Source organism: Mesoplodon densirostris, chromosome 16 (genome assembly GCF_025265405.1).
Source record: "Mesoplodon densirostris isolate mMesDen1 chromosome 16, mMesDen1 primary haplotype, whole genome shotgun sequence".
Taxonomy (NCBI): domain Eukaryota; kingdom Metazoa; phylum Chordata; class Mammalia; order Artiodactyla; family Ziphiidae; genus Mesoplodon; species Mesoplodon densirostris.
The window spans coordinates 51,877,420-51,895,790 of record NC_082676.1 but is presented as its reverse complement, the minus strand read 5'-3'; the positions used below and the strand labels follow the sequence as shown (position 1 = coordinate 51,895,790).

The 18,371-nt window shown below is 44.6% G+C and overlaps 1 protein-coding gene across 2 annotated transcripts in view; it reads left to right on the top strand.

The window, feature by feature from the left end:
• The first annotated feature begins 2,287 nt into the window (after positions 1-2,287).
• VPS35L (VPS35 endosomal protein sorting factor like) overlaps positions 2,288-18,371 on the top strand; it is a 125,362-nt gene continuing 109,278 nt past the window's right edge. The window contains exons 1-5 of one of the 2 annotated variants that reach the window (XM_060077719.1): positions 2,288-2,325; positions 10,131-10,230; positions 12,735-12,902; positions 15,019-15,141; positions 17,694-17,718. In XM_060077719.1, coding sequence (XP_059933702.1) covers positions 2,309-2,325; positions 10,131-10,230; positions 12,735-12,902; positions 15,019-15,141; positions 17,694-17,718 — 433 coding nt within the window. In that variant the 5' untranslated portion in view covers positions 2,288-2,308. The remainder of the gene's footprint in view (positions 2,326-10,130; positions 10,231-12,734; positions 12,903-15,018; positions 15,142-17,693; positions 17,719-18,371) is intronic. The other variant, XM_060077718.1, reaches the window with a different exon arrangement.

Here is an 18,371-nt window from a genome sequence, read left to right as displayed (position 1 = left end):
ACAGCGTTAAGAATCCAACCACTGCTGCTGCCTGATCATCTAATGTGAGCGTAGTCCAATGGTCCTCATTTTTACCTCTTATCGAGGAGATACTACATTTGATAATCTACAAGGCAGTGTGAGAACAGCCTCTCCCTTTTCCAGTAGCCACCCTTTGCTCTTGTTTATTATGTACATTGACTGGGAACTCTTTATTACTCATACTGAGCTGAAAACAAGGACCCATTCTGGAGATGAAGATCTTTTTTTTCTGTCAGGTGTCACTGTCCCATGAATAACCACACACAATCCCCCTCCTACTCCCAAATGAAGAGTAATAGTTATAAAAAAAAAAAAAAGCAAGTGAAGTTGAAATGCTATCTCTAACAGACCATAGTGGGCCTACATGTAGGTTATAAAAATCATTTTAAAAAACAAAGACTTTCAGTCATGGAACGCAGCAAATCAGATTGGGGTATGGTGCAGTGGAGTCACATCGGTTAGGTTCTAAAGGACAGCTCAGAACAAATACCATGTCTAACCAAAAATTATACTTGACAGTAAAATATTACCTTTTCACTTATTTAATCTGTTCCTTTTTGATCAGTTTCTCTATGGCTCTCAATGCAGTTTCTTGAGGTGGTTGACAAAGTTGCCACCAGAAGCGTGGTTTTGCTTCTCAGCCTATGGTGGGAAGAATCCCCTTTCACACTTTACATAACTTTTAACAGCCTGTTTCAGGATTACCTCCATTATCTGTGTAACATGCCTGACATTATTATAGAGTTCAGAATCAGTGGGTGTGCCTGAATGTGCTGAGGAGCGCACGCTGTTGCTCTGCCGCTGCTTGCGTTATATGCCCCTCCCCACCTTTACCACCCACAACGATCACAGCCCCTTCTGCATCCAGAGACCAGCAGCAGTGCCACCCGGGGACTTGTTAGAAATGCAGAAGCCCAGGCTCTGCCCCAGAGCTGAATCAGAACCTGCCTTTAAGATCCCCGGGTGAGTCTGTGCAATTCAAACGGGAGAAGCCCTACTTTATGATACACTGCATCGTCTGTGGCCCTGGAAAGAAAAGCTCTGAAAACAGGAAGGTCACAGAAGTTACAATATGATTTTACAGCCTGCCAAGTGAGTGATGTACTGCTTCAACTGAGTGCTGACCATTTGCCGGGCATTTGATAATCATCTCCCTTCACCTCAGTCAGAATTATCCTAACTTCACAGCTGAAGAAACTAGGACTCAGCGTGCTAAATAAACTACGTATTCCATTAGAGGGTCAGGGTATGTTCTATTGCCTTTTCCTGAGGAGATTTTTGAGAATGTGGTTTTCTGACCTCCTCCTGTCAGAAAAGACACTTTAAAGAAAAAGGGAAAAAAGTGAGGATCAGATGCCTTGTGATTAACCAACTGTTAACCGACAGTCACCCCCGTTAGATCTCCCCTGTTAAACTATTAGTCAGGTCTGGAGTCAGGTCAAATCCCGGTTGCCATAATTTCAGAGGTTTGCAGTGAGGAGTAAATGAAGAGTGAACGCAAATTGCTCAGCACAGGGCGCGACACATGCTTACTATGGCAACCATTTAGTAAAATATCCTGTGATTTTTTTTTTTAAACTTTAAAAAAAATTTTTTTTTTTTTTTTTTTTTTTTTAAATCAGAGAAAACTAGACTAGACTAGAGCACGGAAGTTCTGTAGTGGAAACGGACATCCACCTTCATAGAAACGTACGGCTTCGCCAAGTGGGGTGAAATGCTGACCCCGATTTCTCCAGTTAGTTTAGTTCCAGTCGAAAGCTGTCCCATTTGGATCTAGGGCAGCCTTTAGAGACCCAGGTTGTTAGTCCTGGGAGGTGGGTACGGTAAGTGCCTAAATTCCCCGGTGCACGGAGGTGGGCGCAGGGTCCTGCAGAGGGGGCGTGGCTTACCCAGCCAAACTGCTAATTAGCCGCAAAAGCACGCGCAGGCTGGACGCTCTTCCCACCCCAGCCGCGGTTAGCGTCTTCTCTCCGCAGGTGTCTGTATTCTTCACCGCCTCCAGTGGGCGCCGGCTGGCCAGGCGGCCACCTGCCACAAGATGCCAGCTCATGTCAGCGCTGCGGCAGCGGCAGCCAACAGGCCTGCGGTGCCCCTCATAATCATGGCCGCCCGAGCGGCAAGGCCCGTGCCTTGCGGGAGGGCGCCCCGCCCCTCACAAAACATGGCGGCCCTGAGCCTGCGGGGGAGGGGCGTTCGCCCCTCACAAACATGGCGGCCGAGCGGGGCGTGGTCTGGAAGGGCGAATTGGGCTGGCTGTCTCAGAACTAGCGGTCATGTGACTGGGAAGATGGCGGTCTTTCCTTGGTAAGGGGGAAGCGGCGGCTGGGTTTAAGGGAGGTGGTGTCCTTGGTTGTTTCTGGGATTCTGTCTCTGTCTCGGTGTGTGTCTCTGCGAGGGACTGTGTGAACTGCTTTCTGTTGCGTTTGGTGGAGTCTCCCACCCCATCTCCGGATGGTCTAGACCACAGATCCCCGGCCGCTACCCGGGTTCAGAGGACCTCCCTGAAGCCGGACGGGTGGGATCTTGGTCCCCTCTTCCGCTACTTCTCCCCGCGCCTTCCACGCCCCCCTCTCCATTCATTCCCTAAAAAAAGCTCAAGTTCCCCGGCCTCCGCTTTCCCAGAAGTTGGCGCGGGTTCTGGGGGAGATGGATGCAGAAAATGGTGGGCTCAGCTCTGGTCTGGACGACTCGGAAGACCTGGCTGTTTTCTGAATGACTGGACTCATCTAGAGGAGACTTGCTTTTCTCATCTGTGAAATGGCTGCCATTCATCCTACTCTGTGCAGGGCCCTGCACTGGGGCATTCAGGATGCACAACCCTCAGACGTACTCCTTGGCCTCAAGGAGCTGACAGTTTAGTGGAGCAGATACGCTTCTGAATAGAAGGATATCCAAAGAAGGCATTGGGGATTAGGCACACCTGGCGGCTTGGGGAAGGTTTGAGAGAGGAAGAGCCTTAAACTGGGCTTTGGAGGATGAATAGGAGGTCATCAAGAAGAAGCTAATGGCGCGTTCCAAGGCTGATGGGCCTGTCGGGCTCTTGTGGCTGGAGTAGCTAGGAGTGATTGGCGCTTCAGGCTCCAGCTGTGTGTGAAGAACCGGAGCAAGTTGTGATGGTAGTAGTGGAATTATTTGGGCACGTGAGAAAGGGAGATTATTTTCTGATCTTTCTCTGCAAATGATGTGAAGTGGTTTACATTGAATGAATGAGTGAGCAAATGAAAAAATATACAGCCCTGGACCTTAGAAATAATCAGATACATACTTCTGATTTTATGCTTGATAAACAGCGCTCTTTCTCTTGTTCCCTTCACGTGTCTAACTCTTTAAGAGTCTTCCTTCAAAAGTCTCGGTATGCTAAATCAGGATTGGATGCCAGTGAGTTCTTATATGACCTGCCTTGAGTTTTCTTTGACCTAGTCATGCAAAACCCCTTTTAGGAAATCACTAAGGCTTATATGCCAAAACATATAGCTTCAATGCACTTATCTGGCTGGAATTTTGTAATCAGAAGATCCAGGAAGATGCTTTAATCCCAGTGCATTTTTACCTTTGGTATACTTTACAGAGAGAGGTGCCATAAGCCCTTTAGCATCTAGGGTCTCCACAGTTCCTAGTCTGACTGTGCTCTAAACATTTCTGTCTGTGGTAGCATGTGTTCATCTTTCAGTTTGCCCACTAGACTTGATGCTTCTTAAGTTAAAGGGGCTGAGTTTTAACCATCATTTTGTCTCCAGAGCCTGGCATGGAGCTTGGCAGATAATAGGTGCTGAGTAGTATTTATGGAATGAATGAGGAAACTGAGGAGGCCCTCAGAGGAGAAATGTGTTTCTGTCATTAAATTTGACATTTATCAAGCCTTTATCTTGTGCCAGGCACTGTGCTAAGTGCTGAACGTGCAACATCTTATCTCCTAAAAACCCCATTTTTCAGATAACAAAGTGGAGACAGAAAGATGAAGCAGTTCATTTAGCTTTATAGCCTGCAAGGAGCACTGAGGTTTGGAACTCAAACCTGTGGTCTTTTTTTTTTTTTTTTTTTGGCTGCATTGGGTCTTCGTTGCTGCACGCGGGCTTCAGTAGTTGTGGCGCACGGGCTCTAGAGCCTGTGTCACACAGGCTCAGTAGTTATGGCACACAGGCTTAGTTACTCTGCGGCATGTGGGATCTTCCCAGACCAGGAATCAAACCTGTGTCCCCTGCATTGGCAAGCGGATTCTTAACCACTGCACCACCAGGGAAGTCCCAAACCTCTGATCTTAATCATTATTGTCATATGGTCCTACAGTCTGGGTCCTGGGCTGAGATTCCTGGGCAGCAGGGTTCCTGAGTCCTGCTGTGTTGTCATGGGTCTCCCCAGCATGCCTCTTCTCACCCACACTTTTTGGTATTACTGACCTCACCTGTGAGATGTCCAGTGCACTGTGGATTACATTTCCTGTTCAGTCCTATGGTCATAGCACTGTTAAAAATACCATTCTTTGGGGCTTCCCTGGTGGCACAGTGGTTGAGAGTCCGCCTGCCGATGCAGGGGACACGGGTTCGTGCCCCGGTCCGGGAAGATCCCACATGCCGCGGAGCAGCTGGGTCTGTGAGCCATGGCCGCTGGGCCTGCGCGTCCGGAGCCTGTGCTCCGCAACGGGAGAGGCCACAACAGTGAGAGGCCCGCGTACAGCAAAAAACAAAAACAAACCAAAAAAAACCATTCTTTGGAGTCAGAATTTCTACATCATTTTAAGACTTTATTGGGGAGGGGGAGTATATTGTGATTGGGGGATAAAAAACTGTGTGGCCAGATTATGTCATTAGTAATTAAAAAAAAGTCACTTGAGAATTAAAAAGCAGTTAGTGCATTTTGGTATTTCCAGTATAAGGAGATTAATTTGGTAACTGGTAGTAGGATTTCTACACATTCATGTTATCCAATGTAAATAATTTAAAAATAGGGCAGTGTCAACCTTTAATGTGCATATCAGTCAACTGGGAATTTTGGTGAAATGCAGACCCTGACTCCGTAGGGGTATTTCAGTACTCCCCAGGTGATGCTTTTGTTGGTGATCGGTGACTCACACTTGGAGTAGCCAGAGGCCAGACCCAGCTAGGAGTGGAGGTATAAAATGTTGGCCTTTTTTCTGTGGCAGTTGCCAAGGAGCCAGACCACCCTTTCGCATTGCTGGGAGTTGGGGGTATTTTTACCAGCTTATCAGCTATGTTTGCAGGAAGAAGAGTAAGGCTTTTTGAGAAAATGCCCACTAGAGGTCACTGTTAGCCTTACCAAAGACCCAGGCGTTGAAGAAAATGCTTTTAACATCTCAACCTATAGGAAACACTAGGGAACCGAGAGCAAATTTGAGGCAATAATGGAAGAAATGATTGAAAAATCGAAATAGCAACTTGACATGGACTTACGGCAAGGGTAAATGTTTCCTTCCCTTCCTTTTTTTTTAAAAAGGTTTTTCCAGAGCAAGTATTTTTTTCCCAAAGAATTCCCTCCCCTCACACTTAAAAAAAAAATCATTGCAAAGCTCAGTCCTTAAAAAAAAAAAAAAAAAGACAATTGCTTTTTCAAATTCTCAAGTTGACCTATAGATGATCTGTAGAACTACTGAATCCTAGAGGCAGGCTGCCTCAGTTTGCATCTGTCTGTATCACTTGCTAACCTCTCACAAGTTATCAACAACCTCAGCTTCTCCATCTGAGAAATGGGCATAATCATAGTACCTACCTCATAGGATTGATTAAATGAGGAAATAGAGGTAAAGGGCTTGTCCTGTATCCTGGTATATAGTGTCAGGGAGAGGAAATTTCCCCTCCTACTCTCTTGAGTTCTTGTGGCTGGACCAATAATAAAATTGACACTAGGTAAATTAAAGGGAGAAAAAGAAACAAATTTTAATTTGTGTGTTCTGGAGGTCTCATAGATACTGGACCTAAGAAGTGGCTGAAACAGGCAGCTTTTATACTTTTTAGACAAACAAACTAAATCTGTGAGGAATTGACAGAACAAAGAAAGTTGGGCTTTGGGTGCTTAATTAGTGAAGAATCTAAACAGTAGGCTTGTGGTATTAAAGAAATAACAAGGTTCGTTTATATAGGCTTCTTGGCCCTGAGTTCTCCATCTCTGGCAACAAGGGTGTCCTTTTACCTCCAGATGCAGGTGGGCACCTTTCAGAGGGCAGACTTATTTCCTGCCTTCAGAGAGGAGGGTCAGAGTGTCCCTCTACATCAGCTCTTCCTTAAGTTTCTTAAGTAACTTTAATTCAAGATAATCAATATGCCATATTTTGGGGTGGCCCGCTGTGGATCCCAACAATAATAAGCACATAATAAATGAGAACTGATATTTGGTTGTTGTGTATCAAGTCATATTGCTCTTTTGATATTGTACTTTTTTTAGCTGTTGATTCGTTAATAATTATTATGGCGATGAAAAACACATTTGTAGTTGAATTTCAGGTCAGATTACATTTCTACTCATTCTATTAAATTAACTTCAAAATTCTATTGATAAAGTTAAGAGTGATCTGAAAGGAGGAAAAGTATAAGTTGATTTTTTAAACTCCATTATGGCTGTTGATGACTAGACTTCCAATTTATTCTTTGGGGTTTTGTTTGTTTTATAAATCAAGGATTGGCTGGTAGCATACTAAAAGGAGTTTGGAAGAATATTTCATAAATGAATTCAACTGAAATATTTTCGGAAGATGAAGACAGTATATATTTAGTAAATGTAACCCAAAGGGACTAGACAGTGTATTGTGGTAGGGGTTTTCCTTTAAAAACAAAAAAACAAGTAGAGGCCGGTCTATATTGTTAACTAGCTTTTCTCCTTTCCTACACTTGAAACGAAATTTATTTAAGTGGAAACTTTTTCTTTTTTTTTTTTTTTTTTGCTGTACGCGGGCCTCTCACTGCTGTGGCCTCTCCCGTTGCGGAGCACAGGCTCCGGACACACAGGCTCCGCGGCCATGGCTCGCGGGCCCAGCCGCTCTGCGGCATGTGGGATCCTCCGGGATCGGGGCACGAACCCGTGTCCCCTGCATCAGCAGGCGGACTTCTCAACCACTGCGCCACCAGGGAAGCCCGAAACGAAATTTATTTAGAAAGGGATGGAAGCAAAATTACATGGGATCTCAGTTCTTTTGTACTGTGTTAGGTGTCTGGGTAGGTGGGGCTTATTGAGTAAAGCTGATTAATTTAATTGCACGGCACAATCAGATTTGGGGTTCATACACATATTAATGAAGTCAAGAAGCTGAGAATGGCGGTGGGAGTGGGGGGGGGGCGTGGAAGGGATGAATTCAAGGCCTCTGGAGGCCAAGGAAACAAAGGGGCCAGCTTCCTGTGCTCTTTGAAACTGAGAGTTTTCCAGGTTTTTAAGTCTGTTTGCCGTTTGGTCAGCCATTTTGTCTTTAAGTCGTTCCTCTCTTCTTGAATTTTACTGTAAGCATTCAAGAGAAGCCAAGCTGCTCCTTCAACACTTTGTTTAGAAATTTCTTCAGCCAAATATCCAAATTTCATGGCTCACAAGTTCTGCCTTCCACAAAACACCAGGACACAGATGAATTCAGCCAAGCTCTTTGCTACTTTATAACAAGGATTGCTTTCCTCCATTGTCCAAAAGCGTGTTCCTCCTTTCTGTATGAGGCCTCATCAGAATGACCTTTACCTTCTGCGGTTCTACCAGCATTCTGTTTACCGCCACTTAGGTATTCTCTAAAGTTGAGACTTTCTCTACAGCTTTCCTCTCTTCTTTCTGAGCCCTCACAATAATCACTGGATAATCAGTCCATTCAGGATAGTGGCTTTTTCTAGCACATACTTCAGAACTTTTCCAGCCTCTACCCATTATCTAGTTCCAAAGCTGCTTCCATATTTGTTATACTAGCAGCCCGCTCCAGGTGCCAGTTTTCTGTCTGAGTTCGTTTGGGCTACTGTAATGAAATACCACAGACTGGTTTTCCTTTTTTTTTTGGCTGTGCTGTGTGGCATGTGGGATCTTAGTTCCCCAACCAGGGATCGAACCCATGCCCCCTGCATTGGGAGCACAGAGTCTATCCACTGGACCACCAGGGAAGTCCCCCAGACTGGTTTACTTATAAACAACAACATTTTTAGCTATTATCTCTTCAAATACTGCTCTGCCTGTTCCTCCTCTCTTCTTTGGAATTCAGATCGTATGTGTGGCGCAGTGGTTGAGAGTCTGCCTGCCGATGCAGGGGACACGGGTTCATGCCCCGGTCCGGGAAGATCCCACATGCCGCGGAGTGGCTGGGCCCGTGAGCCATGGCCGCTGAGCCTGCGCGTCCGGAGCCTGTGCTCCGCAACGGGAGAGGCCACAACAGGGAGAGGCCTGAGTACCGCCAAAAAAAAACAAAAAAAAAATTTAATTTCTGACAGTTCTGGAGGCTGGCACTCCAGGATCACGGCAGCAGCATGGTCAGGTGAACGCACTCTTCCTGGCTCACAGCCAGCACCTTCTCACTGTGTCTTCACATGGTGGAAGGGGGTAGGGAGCTCTCTGGAGCCTCTTTTATAAGGGTACTAATCCCATTCATGAGGGCTGTATCCTCAAGATGTAAGCACCTCTCAAAGGCTCCACCTACTAATACCTTTTGTGGGTTAGGATTTCAACCTGTGAATTTTAGGGAGACACACATTCAGATCGTAGCACCTCTCCTGCCTTTTATGTTCTAGTTCTCATGCATTTTAATTCTATATATATTTTAAACACTGTAAGAAGTTATTTTTTGTAGTCGATATTTAGTTTTACCTACACCTTTATCTTTTGTATGCTCTTTAGTATATATATAGTATATATGCGTATGTATACACATATGCACATATATATATATATATATATATATATATATATATATATATATATATACATGTTAGCATATATTTTTTGCTTTCAGCTGGGATCATTTTCCTTCTACTTTCAGCATTTAAAAAAAATTTAAGGTGTGTTTTGCTGCTGCTGCTGCTGTTCTCCTTTTTCTTTGACTGGAAACTTCTTTCTTTTGCCCTAATGTTCACAGAGTAGTTTCACTGGGTCTAGAATTCTTGGTTGGCAATTATTTTCTTACAGTACTTTAAAGGTATCATTCCTTTGTCTTGTGGCTCTCATTTCTGTGCTAATAATCTTTACTGTTGTCCTTTGAAAATAACATATCTTTATTCCTTTTAAGAAATCCTCTCTTTTTAGTTTTCAGCCATTTTACTATGAAGACCCTAAGTATGGTTGTTTTTTGTTTTGTTTTTGTACTGGTCTTGCTTGGGGCACAAGCGTTTCTTGAATCTGTGAATCAGTGTCTTTCTTTAGTTGGGGAACATTTTTAGCTATTATCTCTTCAAATACTGCTCTGCCTGTTCCTCCTCTCTTCTTTGGAATTCAGATCGTATGTGTGTTAGACCTTTCTTCATGTCCCTTATGCACTCTTCTGTGCTTTTCACCTTTTTTCCTCTCCATGCTTCAATGTGGGTGATCTCTCCCCTTTTATGTTCCTCTCACTAATCCCTTCACTTGTTAAGCCTCCGCAAGACTGATGAAAACTGTCTGCTCTTCATCTACTTGGCTTATTCCTCTTGCTCTTCCACAGCTTAATTGGAGAATACTTTGAGGGGAAACCAGGACCGAACCTCTCACTTCTCTGCCCTGCCTTCTCTTCAGAATCTCTTCCTTCAAGCCGTGGCTGTCTCCATAGCCCTGAACCCTAGTTTATCTCTACAGCCCTGTGAGTTTTCCTTAAAGCTTCTTTGGCTACTCTGCCCCCTAGCAGCTGCCTTCTGCCTGGCTTTAGCCTCTTGTCCCATGTCAAGAATCAAAATGCTCTGTGAGAGGTAGCTGGGCAAGAAAGTTGGCTTCACTTCAGTGAGCTTCCCTTTGTTCTGGCATCTGTCCTCGCAGGTCTTGTTTGCCTCGGCGGCTCCTTATACCTTCAAACTGATTTTTTTTTAAATGTTTTTTCAAATTTACCACTTCTCATTGGTCTTGGTAAAAATACTGTTCCACTGTAAACTGTCTCACCAATGAGGACGTCTCAGCAAAATGTTTTTAGTGTGTATGCATCTCCAACTAATTAGTTTCTGGGTTTTGCTGTTTACCAGGCATTCCAGGAACAGGAACTACAAGGCTGAGTTTGCATCATGCCGGTTGGAGGCTGTACCACTGGAATTTGGGGACTATCACCCACTGAAACCCATAACTGTAAGTTTTGTCAAGGGTCCCTCTGTGACATTCTTATTCCATAAAATTATAGACAGTATTCCTGGGTCTTTCTTGTTTTGCCAGTGGTAGGCGCTTTTGCATATTTAAATCAACCAGTTTGTTCTCTGCCCTATTTTTTTTGTGATGTTGGTCTCACCCACCATCATTTTTATTCCCTTTCTCATATTAGTGAGGTGATCATGCATATGGGATGCCTTTGTTCCTGATTTGGAGGTGTAAACAAAATACTTCTTAATTTGCCTATTTGAAATATTAAGATCACTCTAATTACTAATATAGGGTGCTGTCCTGAATAGCATCTTAGTCTATCTGTGAGTTTATTTAAAAAACAAAACAAAAGGCAAGCAAGAGTCATAGATTGTCTCATCTGAGTTAGCACTTTTTTATTAACAAGTAATAGAAGCTATGTGGTTGTCATCATGGGTGGGATGAGGTTGACAGATGCCACTAGACACTGAGGACATGACGTTTCTGAATGGCAGAGAACCTGAGAACACACAGAGGTGATTACATAAAGCAGGAGGTCACAAGACCAAGTTTCAGCCTCCCAGGGCCCCTCAACTCCCCACGGGCTCAAGTGGCTGCGGCTGACCCACCAGTGAGTTGGTTCCAATCTCAGGAACTCAAACCCAAACCCAAACTCAAACAGCAGGGAGAATGTCTTCTCTGCATTTTCTGTTTGCCCAGTTGGGTTATGTGTCCTTCCCTGAATCAACCCTGGTGACTGGGGTGTAGAATATGCTGATTGGTTGGGTTGGGGCTCCTGCCCACCCTGGGAACCAGGATCAGAGTCCACTCCCCCAGGCCTTTAAGAGCTGAAAGTCAGGCAAGGCTGCCTTCCTAAAGAAAATCTGGACTGTTGAGCCTGGGAGATGGAGGAATATCGATGCCAGGCAGACAGGAGCAACAAACATGCACCAGTGGGAGGCACTTCACCAAGTTACCTAGGGTTAGTATCAGACCCCACAGGTTTAGGGCATGGTCTTCAATAAAACTGCCCTAGCTTCAGACTCCAGCTGTAAATTTGGGGGTCCCCAGGCCACCTGCACTTCTGACCAACTGGCTACAAATCCAAGGGTTTCTGGAGACCTCCCTCAGGTTTGATAATTTACTAGAACAACTCACAGAACTCAGAAAAGTGTAATACTTATGCTTATATTTTTATTATAAAGGATGCACATGAGGACCAGCCAAATTAAGAGACATATAGGACAAGGAGGAGGGTCCCAAATGCAGAGCTTCCTTGCCCTCTGCCTGTGGAGTCAGGGTGTGCATCGTATGTTCAACTGGGAAGCTCCACTGAGCTTTGGTGTCCAAACTTTTTGTTGGGGTTTTATGACACACATGACTGATTGATTCCTTGGCCACATGATTGAACTTGATCTCCAGCTTCCCTCCCCTCTGCTGAAGTGAGATCTTTTTCATCTTTTGATAGGTTTATTGTCCATTTGTGGTGAATTGGCCTGAAAATTTTTTATCACAGTAAACCTTTAGACAGATCTGTTATATTCTACAGTGAGGGTTATCACCTGGCTGAAAGTCCGAACCCTTTAATCACATGTTTGGTCTTTCAGCATCCTCTCATTAGCATAAACCTAGGTGTGATTGAGGGGCTCATGAACGACTGGTGCTCCAAGGACTTGGAGTCTCCTTTCCAGGAACCGGGGACAGAGGCCAAATTCTCTTTTATCCAACACCCTCTCTCCTTCATTCTGTTACATCCTCTCTCTCTCTCTCTGAAGAATTGTTCTGGGTTTTTATAGCTTCCTCATTTGAAAAGGAGTGGAGCCTAACTAGCCCTTCTGGATGTTGATCCTAATCTTTCAGCAGACAGACTCTGGCTCTGGTTGGATCCTCTTGCCTCAGGGGTTCACCACGGTCTGGTCATCTGAAGTTGGGGAGGGTTGGGGGCAGTGGAACAAGAACATGGCTTTACACCCTAACACCCCCGCTTGCTTCTTAACACATACACAGTACTCCTGAAAGGGAGGAGTTGGGCACTCACTGCTTTGTGATGATGAGCTGGCCGCGCAGAGCCACTGAGACCTTCTTCGAGTATGACGACTCTGGGATCTTTCGTATGCTGGTTCGTTATCCTACCTAGACCATTGCTGAAAGATGCAAATTCTGATGCAGTGGGTCTGGGGTGGGGCTTGGGAGTCTACAGATTTATGAGCTGGCAGGTGATATGGATGCTGCTTGTCCAGAGACCACACTTTGAGTAAGAAGGCCCTACAAGAATTCAGTTATAGCATCACCTTCTAAATCTCAGAGACCCTGTCTCTCCCTTCCTAACCCCAATTTCTCACCTTCCCTTCCTCGACAGCTGGGATTCCGAGTCATGTCAATTTGTCACAAAAATAAGTGTCCCTGCTGCAAAGGAATGGTCAGTTCATAACGGAACAAGGGAAAACCCATTTGAGTGTTTCATTGGGAAAAGTCATAGGAGACTACCATTTTACCTCCACAATTTTTCCCTACAGGTCACAGAGTCAAAGACAAAGAAAGTGAGCCGGAAAGGAAGCACTTCTTCCACATCCTCTTCATCCTCCAGCTCCGTGGTGGACCCACTGAGCAGCGTCCTGGATGGGACCGACCCCCTCTCCATGTTTGCGGCCTCTGCTGACCCTGCAGCCCTGGCGGCTACCACGGTAATGCTCCTAGCTATGGTCAGTCCTGTGGGTGCAGGGTCGGGGATTTTCACTGAACAAGTAATACACAGTGCACTCGGGTTGTAACAATTCAAATAATCCAGACTCAATGACGCTGCACAGCGTGTAGATCCTGGAAACTGCTTCTTCTTTTGTTTTAAAGCATTTTAAAATTCTTTAGTTTCATTTCACTCTTTTCATACCCTTTATTTTGGATTTATTTTTATGTAATTACATAACTAATTTACTAATTTTTCATGTAAAAAATCAAACATTACAGATGAAGTCCAGTTGATCAGTTCTCATTCTATTCTCCGCTCTGGAGGTCATCAGTGTTATCAGTGTAATGTATATTCTTCAACTTTTTCTTTGTATTTTCATAGATATTTATGACAACAATTTCTGAACATTTACATACATACTCATATATAAGTAACAACAGCAGCAATAATAAGAGTATCAGCTAACTGCATAGCAGGTGTTTTCCAAGTGCATTCCAACTGTAGTTCTCATACTGCCTAAGCTTCATTTAAAGAGGTCCACACAGAGGAAGAGAGATGTTAAGTGACATGCAAGCTGGAATTCAAGCCTGGACAGTCTGACTTCAGAATCCAACATCATTCTTTGCTGGCATTGCACACAGCTATTTACTTTTTTTTTTTTTTTTTTTAACGTGTATACTTTTTTTTTTAAACTTGACAATATGTCTTGGAGAACTTTCTATATTAGTACTTACAGAACAACCTTCTTATTTTGAACAGCTGCATTGTATTGTAAGGAACAGGACATGATTTTGGTTTTTTTTTTTGGCTGTACTGCTCGGCTTGTGGGATCTTAGTTCCCCGACCAGGGATTGAACTCGGGTCCTCAGCAGTGAAAGCCCAGAGTCCTAACCACTGGACTGCCAGGGAATTCCCAGGGATATGCTTTAAATTGCCATGATGGACACATAGACCATGTGTGGTGTTTGTTGGTATAGGCAGTGGCGCATTTGTCCTTGAACATACATAAATCTTGGTGCCTACGTGCAAGGATTTCTGCAGGGTAGCTTCCTAGGAGTTCATTACTGGGTTAAGGTAACATATACATAAAGTTTTTTTTTTATGTGGACCATTTTCAAAGTCTTTATTGAATTTGTTACAATATTGCTTCTGTTCTATGCTTTGGTGTTTTGGCCCTGAGGCGTGGGATCCTAGCTCCCCGACCAGGGATCAAACCGCAACCCCTGCATTGGAAGGCAAAGTCTCAACCACTGGACTGCCAGGGAAGTCCCCATATACATAAGATTTTGATGGCTACTGCCAGATTGTTCTCCAGAAAGGGTTCACCAGTTTACACTCCCATCAGCATAGCAGTATTTTGGAGTGCCTGTGCCCTGCATCCTTGCCAACCTGGCCGCTATCAGTCATTTTAAACCTTGCCATTCTGATTGTTGAAAAGTGATCTCTTTCAGTTTGCCTTTCCTTGATTCTTAATGAGTTTGAGCATCTTTTGATAGATTTATTGTCCATCTGTGGTGAATTGGCCTGAAAATTTTTTTTTTTTTTTTTGCGGTACACGGGCCTCTCACTGTTGTGGCCTCTCCCGTTGCGGAGCACAGGCTCTGGACGCGCAGGCTCAGCGGCCATGGCTCACGGGCCCAGCCGCTCCACGGCATGTGGGATCCTCCCAGACTGGGACACGAACCCGTGTCCCCTGCATCGGCAGGTGGACTCTCAACCACTGCGCCACCAGGGAAGCCCCTGAAAATTTTTTATCATAGTAAACCTTTAGACAGATCTGTTACATTCTACAGTGAGGGATTGGCTGCCTTCTGCTCATACTTTTTTTTTAAGCTTTACTGAGGTATAACTGACAAATAAAATTGTAAGATATTTAAAGTGTGCAACGTGATGCTTTGATACACATATACACTGTGAAAGGATTCCCTCCATTGGGTTAACTCATATGTTACCTTACCTAGTTACCCTTTTTTTGGTGAGAACATTCAAGTTCTACTGTCTTAGCAGTTTCACTTATACAATACTGTGTTACCATCTGTCATCACCATGGTTGCTTATACTTTTTTAAAAGATTCAAAAATTGCTGCTGAAGAGATTGTCTTGCCTTTTCTTAGGACAACTCCAGAAAGAAACGTGACAGAGATGATAACTCCATCGTAGGATCAGATTTTGAGGCTTGGGCTAGCAAACGAGGAGAAATCCTTGCCCGGTATACTACCACGGAAAAGCTCTCTATTGTGAGTACCAGTATACTTTTCTCCCAGCGTCTACTTCAGATTTAGTAGTTCTTTTTGTTATTACGATTCTGCACCCGATTCCAGTGTGTAGGTTCCCCCCCACCCCCACACCAAACAGTTCTTCGACACCAGTGGGGTGTCCTATAAATCAACTCAATTCTAACATTGTCTACCTGGAGAGAGCACCAGATCCCACAGCTTAAGGGCTCAGTCCCCACATCAGATGCTAATCAAAAGTCCAGGTTGGGCTTCCCTGGTGGCGCAGTGGTTGAGTCCGCCTGCCGATGCAGGGGACACGGGTTCGTGCCCCGGTCCGGGAAGATCCCACATGCCGCAGAGCAGCTAGGCCCGTGAGCCATGGCCGCTGAGCCTGCGCGTCCGGAGCCTGTGCTCTGCAATGGGAGAGGCCACAACAGTGAGAGGCCCATGTACTGCAAAAAAAAAAAAAAGTCCACGTTGTTACCTGGCTTCTGACCAACTAGCTATAAATCAGAGTTTCCCATGACCACCTCTTTGGGTTCAATTAATTTGCTAGAGTGGCTCACAGAACTGACTAGACTACTGGTTTATTACAAAGGATATTAAAGGATATAAACCAGTAACTAGATGAAGAGATACCTAGGGTGAGGTCCTGAACAAAGGAGCGTCTGTTTCCGTGAAGTTTGGTGTCCAGCACAGCAGCGTGTGGATGTGTTCTGATTCACCATCCCGGAAGGTCCCTGAACCCGTCCTTTTGGGTTTTTATGGAGGCTTCATTACATAGATATGATTGATTAAATCATTGGCCACTGGTGATTGATTCAACCTCCAGCCCCTCTCCCCTCCCCAGAAATCAGGGAGGTGGGACTGAAAGTTCCCACCCTCTAATCATGTGGTTGGTTCCCCTGACAACCAGCCTCCATCCTTAGGTGCTTCCAAAAAATCACAGGAGAGTGCTTCCTAAAAAGAACAGAAGACTCCTGGATTGTTCTCTCACCTAGGAAGTTCCAAGGGTTAGGAACTTTGTGCCAGGAATTGGGACAAAGACTGTACATATATTTCTTCTTATAAGTCACAGTATCAGAGTTATGTTGCCCCAACGCTGAGGTTCTGTAAGTTTCAGTTATTACGTCAATGTTAGTTGGGAGAAAACGTGCTAATTGGTTCCTCAAAAAATGTGTTAAGAATCGGGGATCAGGCACAGTTCAGAGAAAGAACTGGAGCCGCAGAGTCCTGTCTCTGGGGGAGGTGAGAGTTACAAGGGGAGGAGAGTGCCATCCTGAAGAAGGTTGACTTCTTACTGTTGCTCAGGGAGTCCCACTGGTGGGTTTTCTGCCAGGGCTGGAAGTTCGCTGTTTCTTTGGGTGACGCTCACTAGGTCAAGTTGTTGGCTAGTGCCCGAGGCTCACCTTGTCCTCTGCAAGTTGCTCAACCGGGGAAAGCAGGTTAATGCTTATATCGTCAAGGACTAGCTTGTAACTGAAGCCCTCCCTAAAGAAGAGAGATGTTCGTCTCTCTTCATACTGGAAGGAAGTCTAGAGGCAGATAGTCCAGGACTGTGGCAGCTCCACAGTCATCAGGGACCCAGCTCTTTCTGTCTTGCTGCTCTGTCATGTTCAGTGTTACCTCACGTCCAGGTTGTTAGAAGGCGGAAAGGGGAAAGTGGGATGCACCCTCTCTCATTCAAGAACACTTCCTTGGGACTTCCCTGGTGGTCCAGTGGTTAAGATTCCACGCTTCCACTGCAGGGTGGGCTCGGGTTTGATCCCTGGTTGGGAAACTAAGATCCCACATGCCGAGTGGTGCGGCCAAAAAAAAGAACACTTCCTGGAGTCCCCTCAACATGTCCGGTTACATTTGTCTTGAAGGTAGTCATGGGCTGTACACAGCGCACCCATCAAAAATCGGGGCTGTGAGCAGGGAGGAACGGGTGAACTCAGTAGCGACTAGGAAGGTTCTGCTCCCTTCTCCCAGAGTCTATACTTGTTAAGCAGAATGGTGGCAGAATTGCTGGACTATTTAGTTCTTTTTCTTACTGTTTTCTGATTGCACTGATTTAATATAAAGCCGTGATTCTCAACCAGGAGTAGTTTTACTCCCCAGGGGACATGTGGCAATGCCTGAAGACGTTTTTGGTTGTCACAACTGTGGGAGTGCTACTGGCATCTGGTGGGTATAGGCCAGGGATGCTGCTAAACATCCTACAGTGCACAGGACAGCCCACTCAACAGAATTTTCCAGCCCATAATGTCAATATTGCCGAGGTTGTGAAACCCTGATTTAGAGTAAGCTAAATGCTTTCACATTGCCCCCATTGTCTCAAAATTTTGCTTTTTGTTGGCTCATTTTGAGAGTCCTGAAATGAGTAGAAATTTGAATCTCTAGTAGTTTCTAGTGAGCTGTATTTTCTTCCTTTGAATACATATTTCTGTTTTTCTTTTAGATAAATAAGTGGCTTTGTTGGAAAACGATGGATCACGTTGTCTTAGTGCTGCTTGAACAATAAGTAAAGTTTTTGTCACAGGGTCCAGTAAGTTTTAAAAAATATTAACATATATTTTTTGTCTCTGCAGAATCTTTTTATGGGATCTGAAAAAGGTGAGTTTTTGCTGTTGTTACTGTTTTGATGGGGAATTCTCCCATTACCTTCAATATAATTTCCCAAAGGAAAAAAACATCCAATCCTGATGTTTAATTCAATTGAAGCTATCATTTCCTAGATTATGTATAGACTTAGTAGAATCGAAATACATATTTAGATGACGAATGAAAAAAAAAAAGACCAAAGAGTTTACTAGGAGGAAAACAGAAACTCAGTGCTTGATTTTGGGATTACAGAGCAGTAGTCTCCCGTCTGTGTGCCTCCTCACTGGCTGGGAAATGGTTGCAATTCTCCTTTTTACAGATCCTTTCCTTTGCCTTAAGTCTTTATCCCTTGTGCAAACACAGATGCACTGGTGAGGGGAGTCACCCACTCAGTCTTAGCAGCCACTGATCTCTGAATACGGCAGTTCTCAATTTCTTGTGCCAAGACACAGTCTGGACCAGGATGTCTCAAACTAGCTGTTCAGCAGAGTCACCTGAGGAATATATGTGTGTGTGTGTGTGTGTGTGTGTGTATATATATATTTCATAAAAATACAGACCACTGGGCCCCACTCCACTTATTGAATTAATCTTGAGGAAGGGGACCCAGGGATTCCATTTTTGAAGCTCCTGGGTGATTAGGAAGCCACTGTCTTAGATCCTAT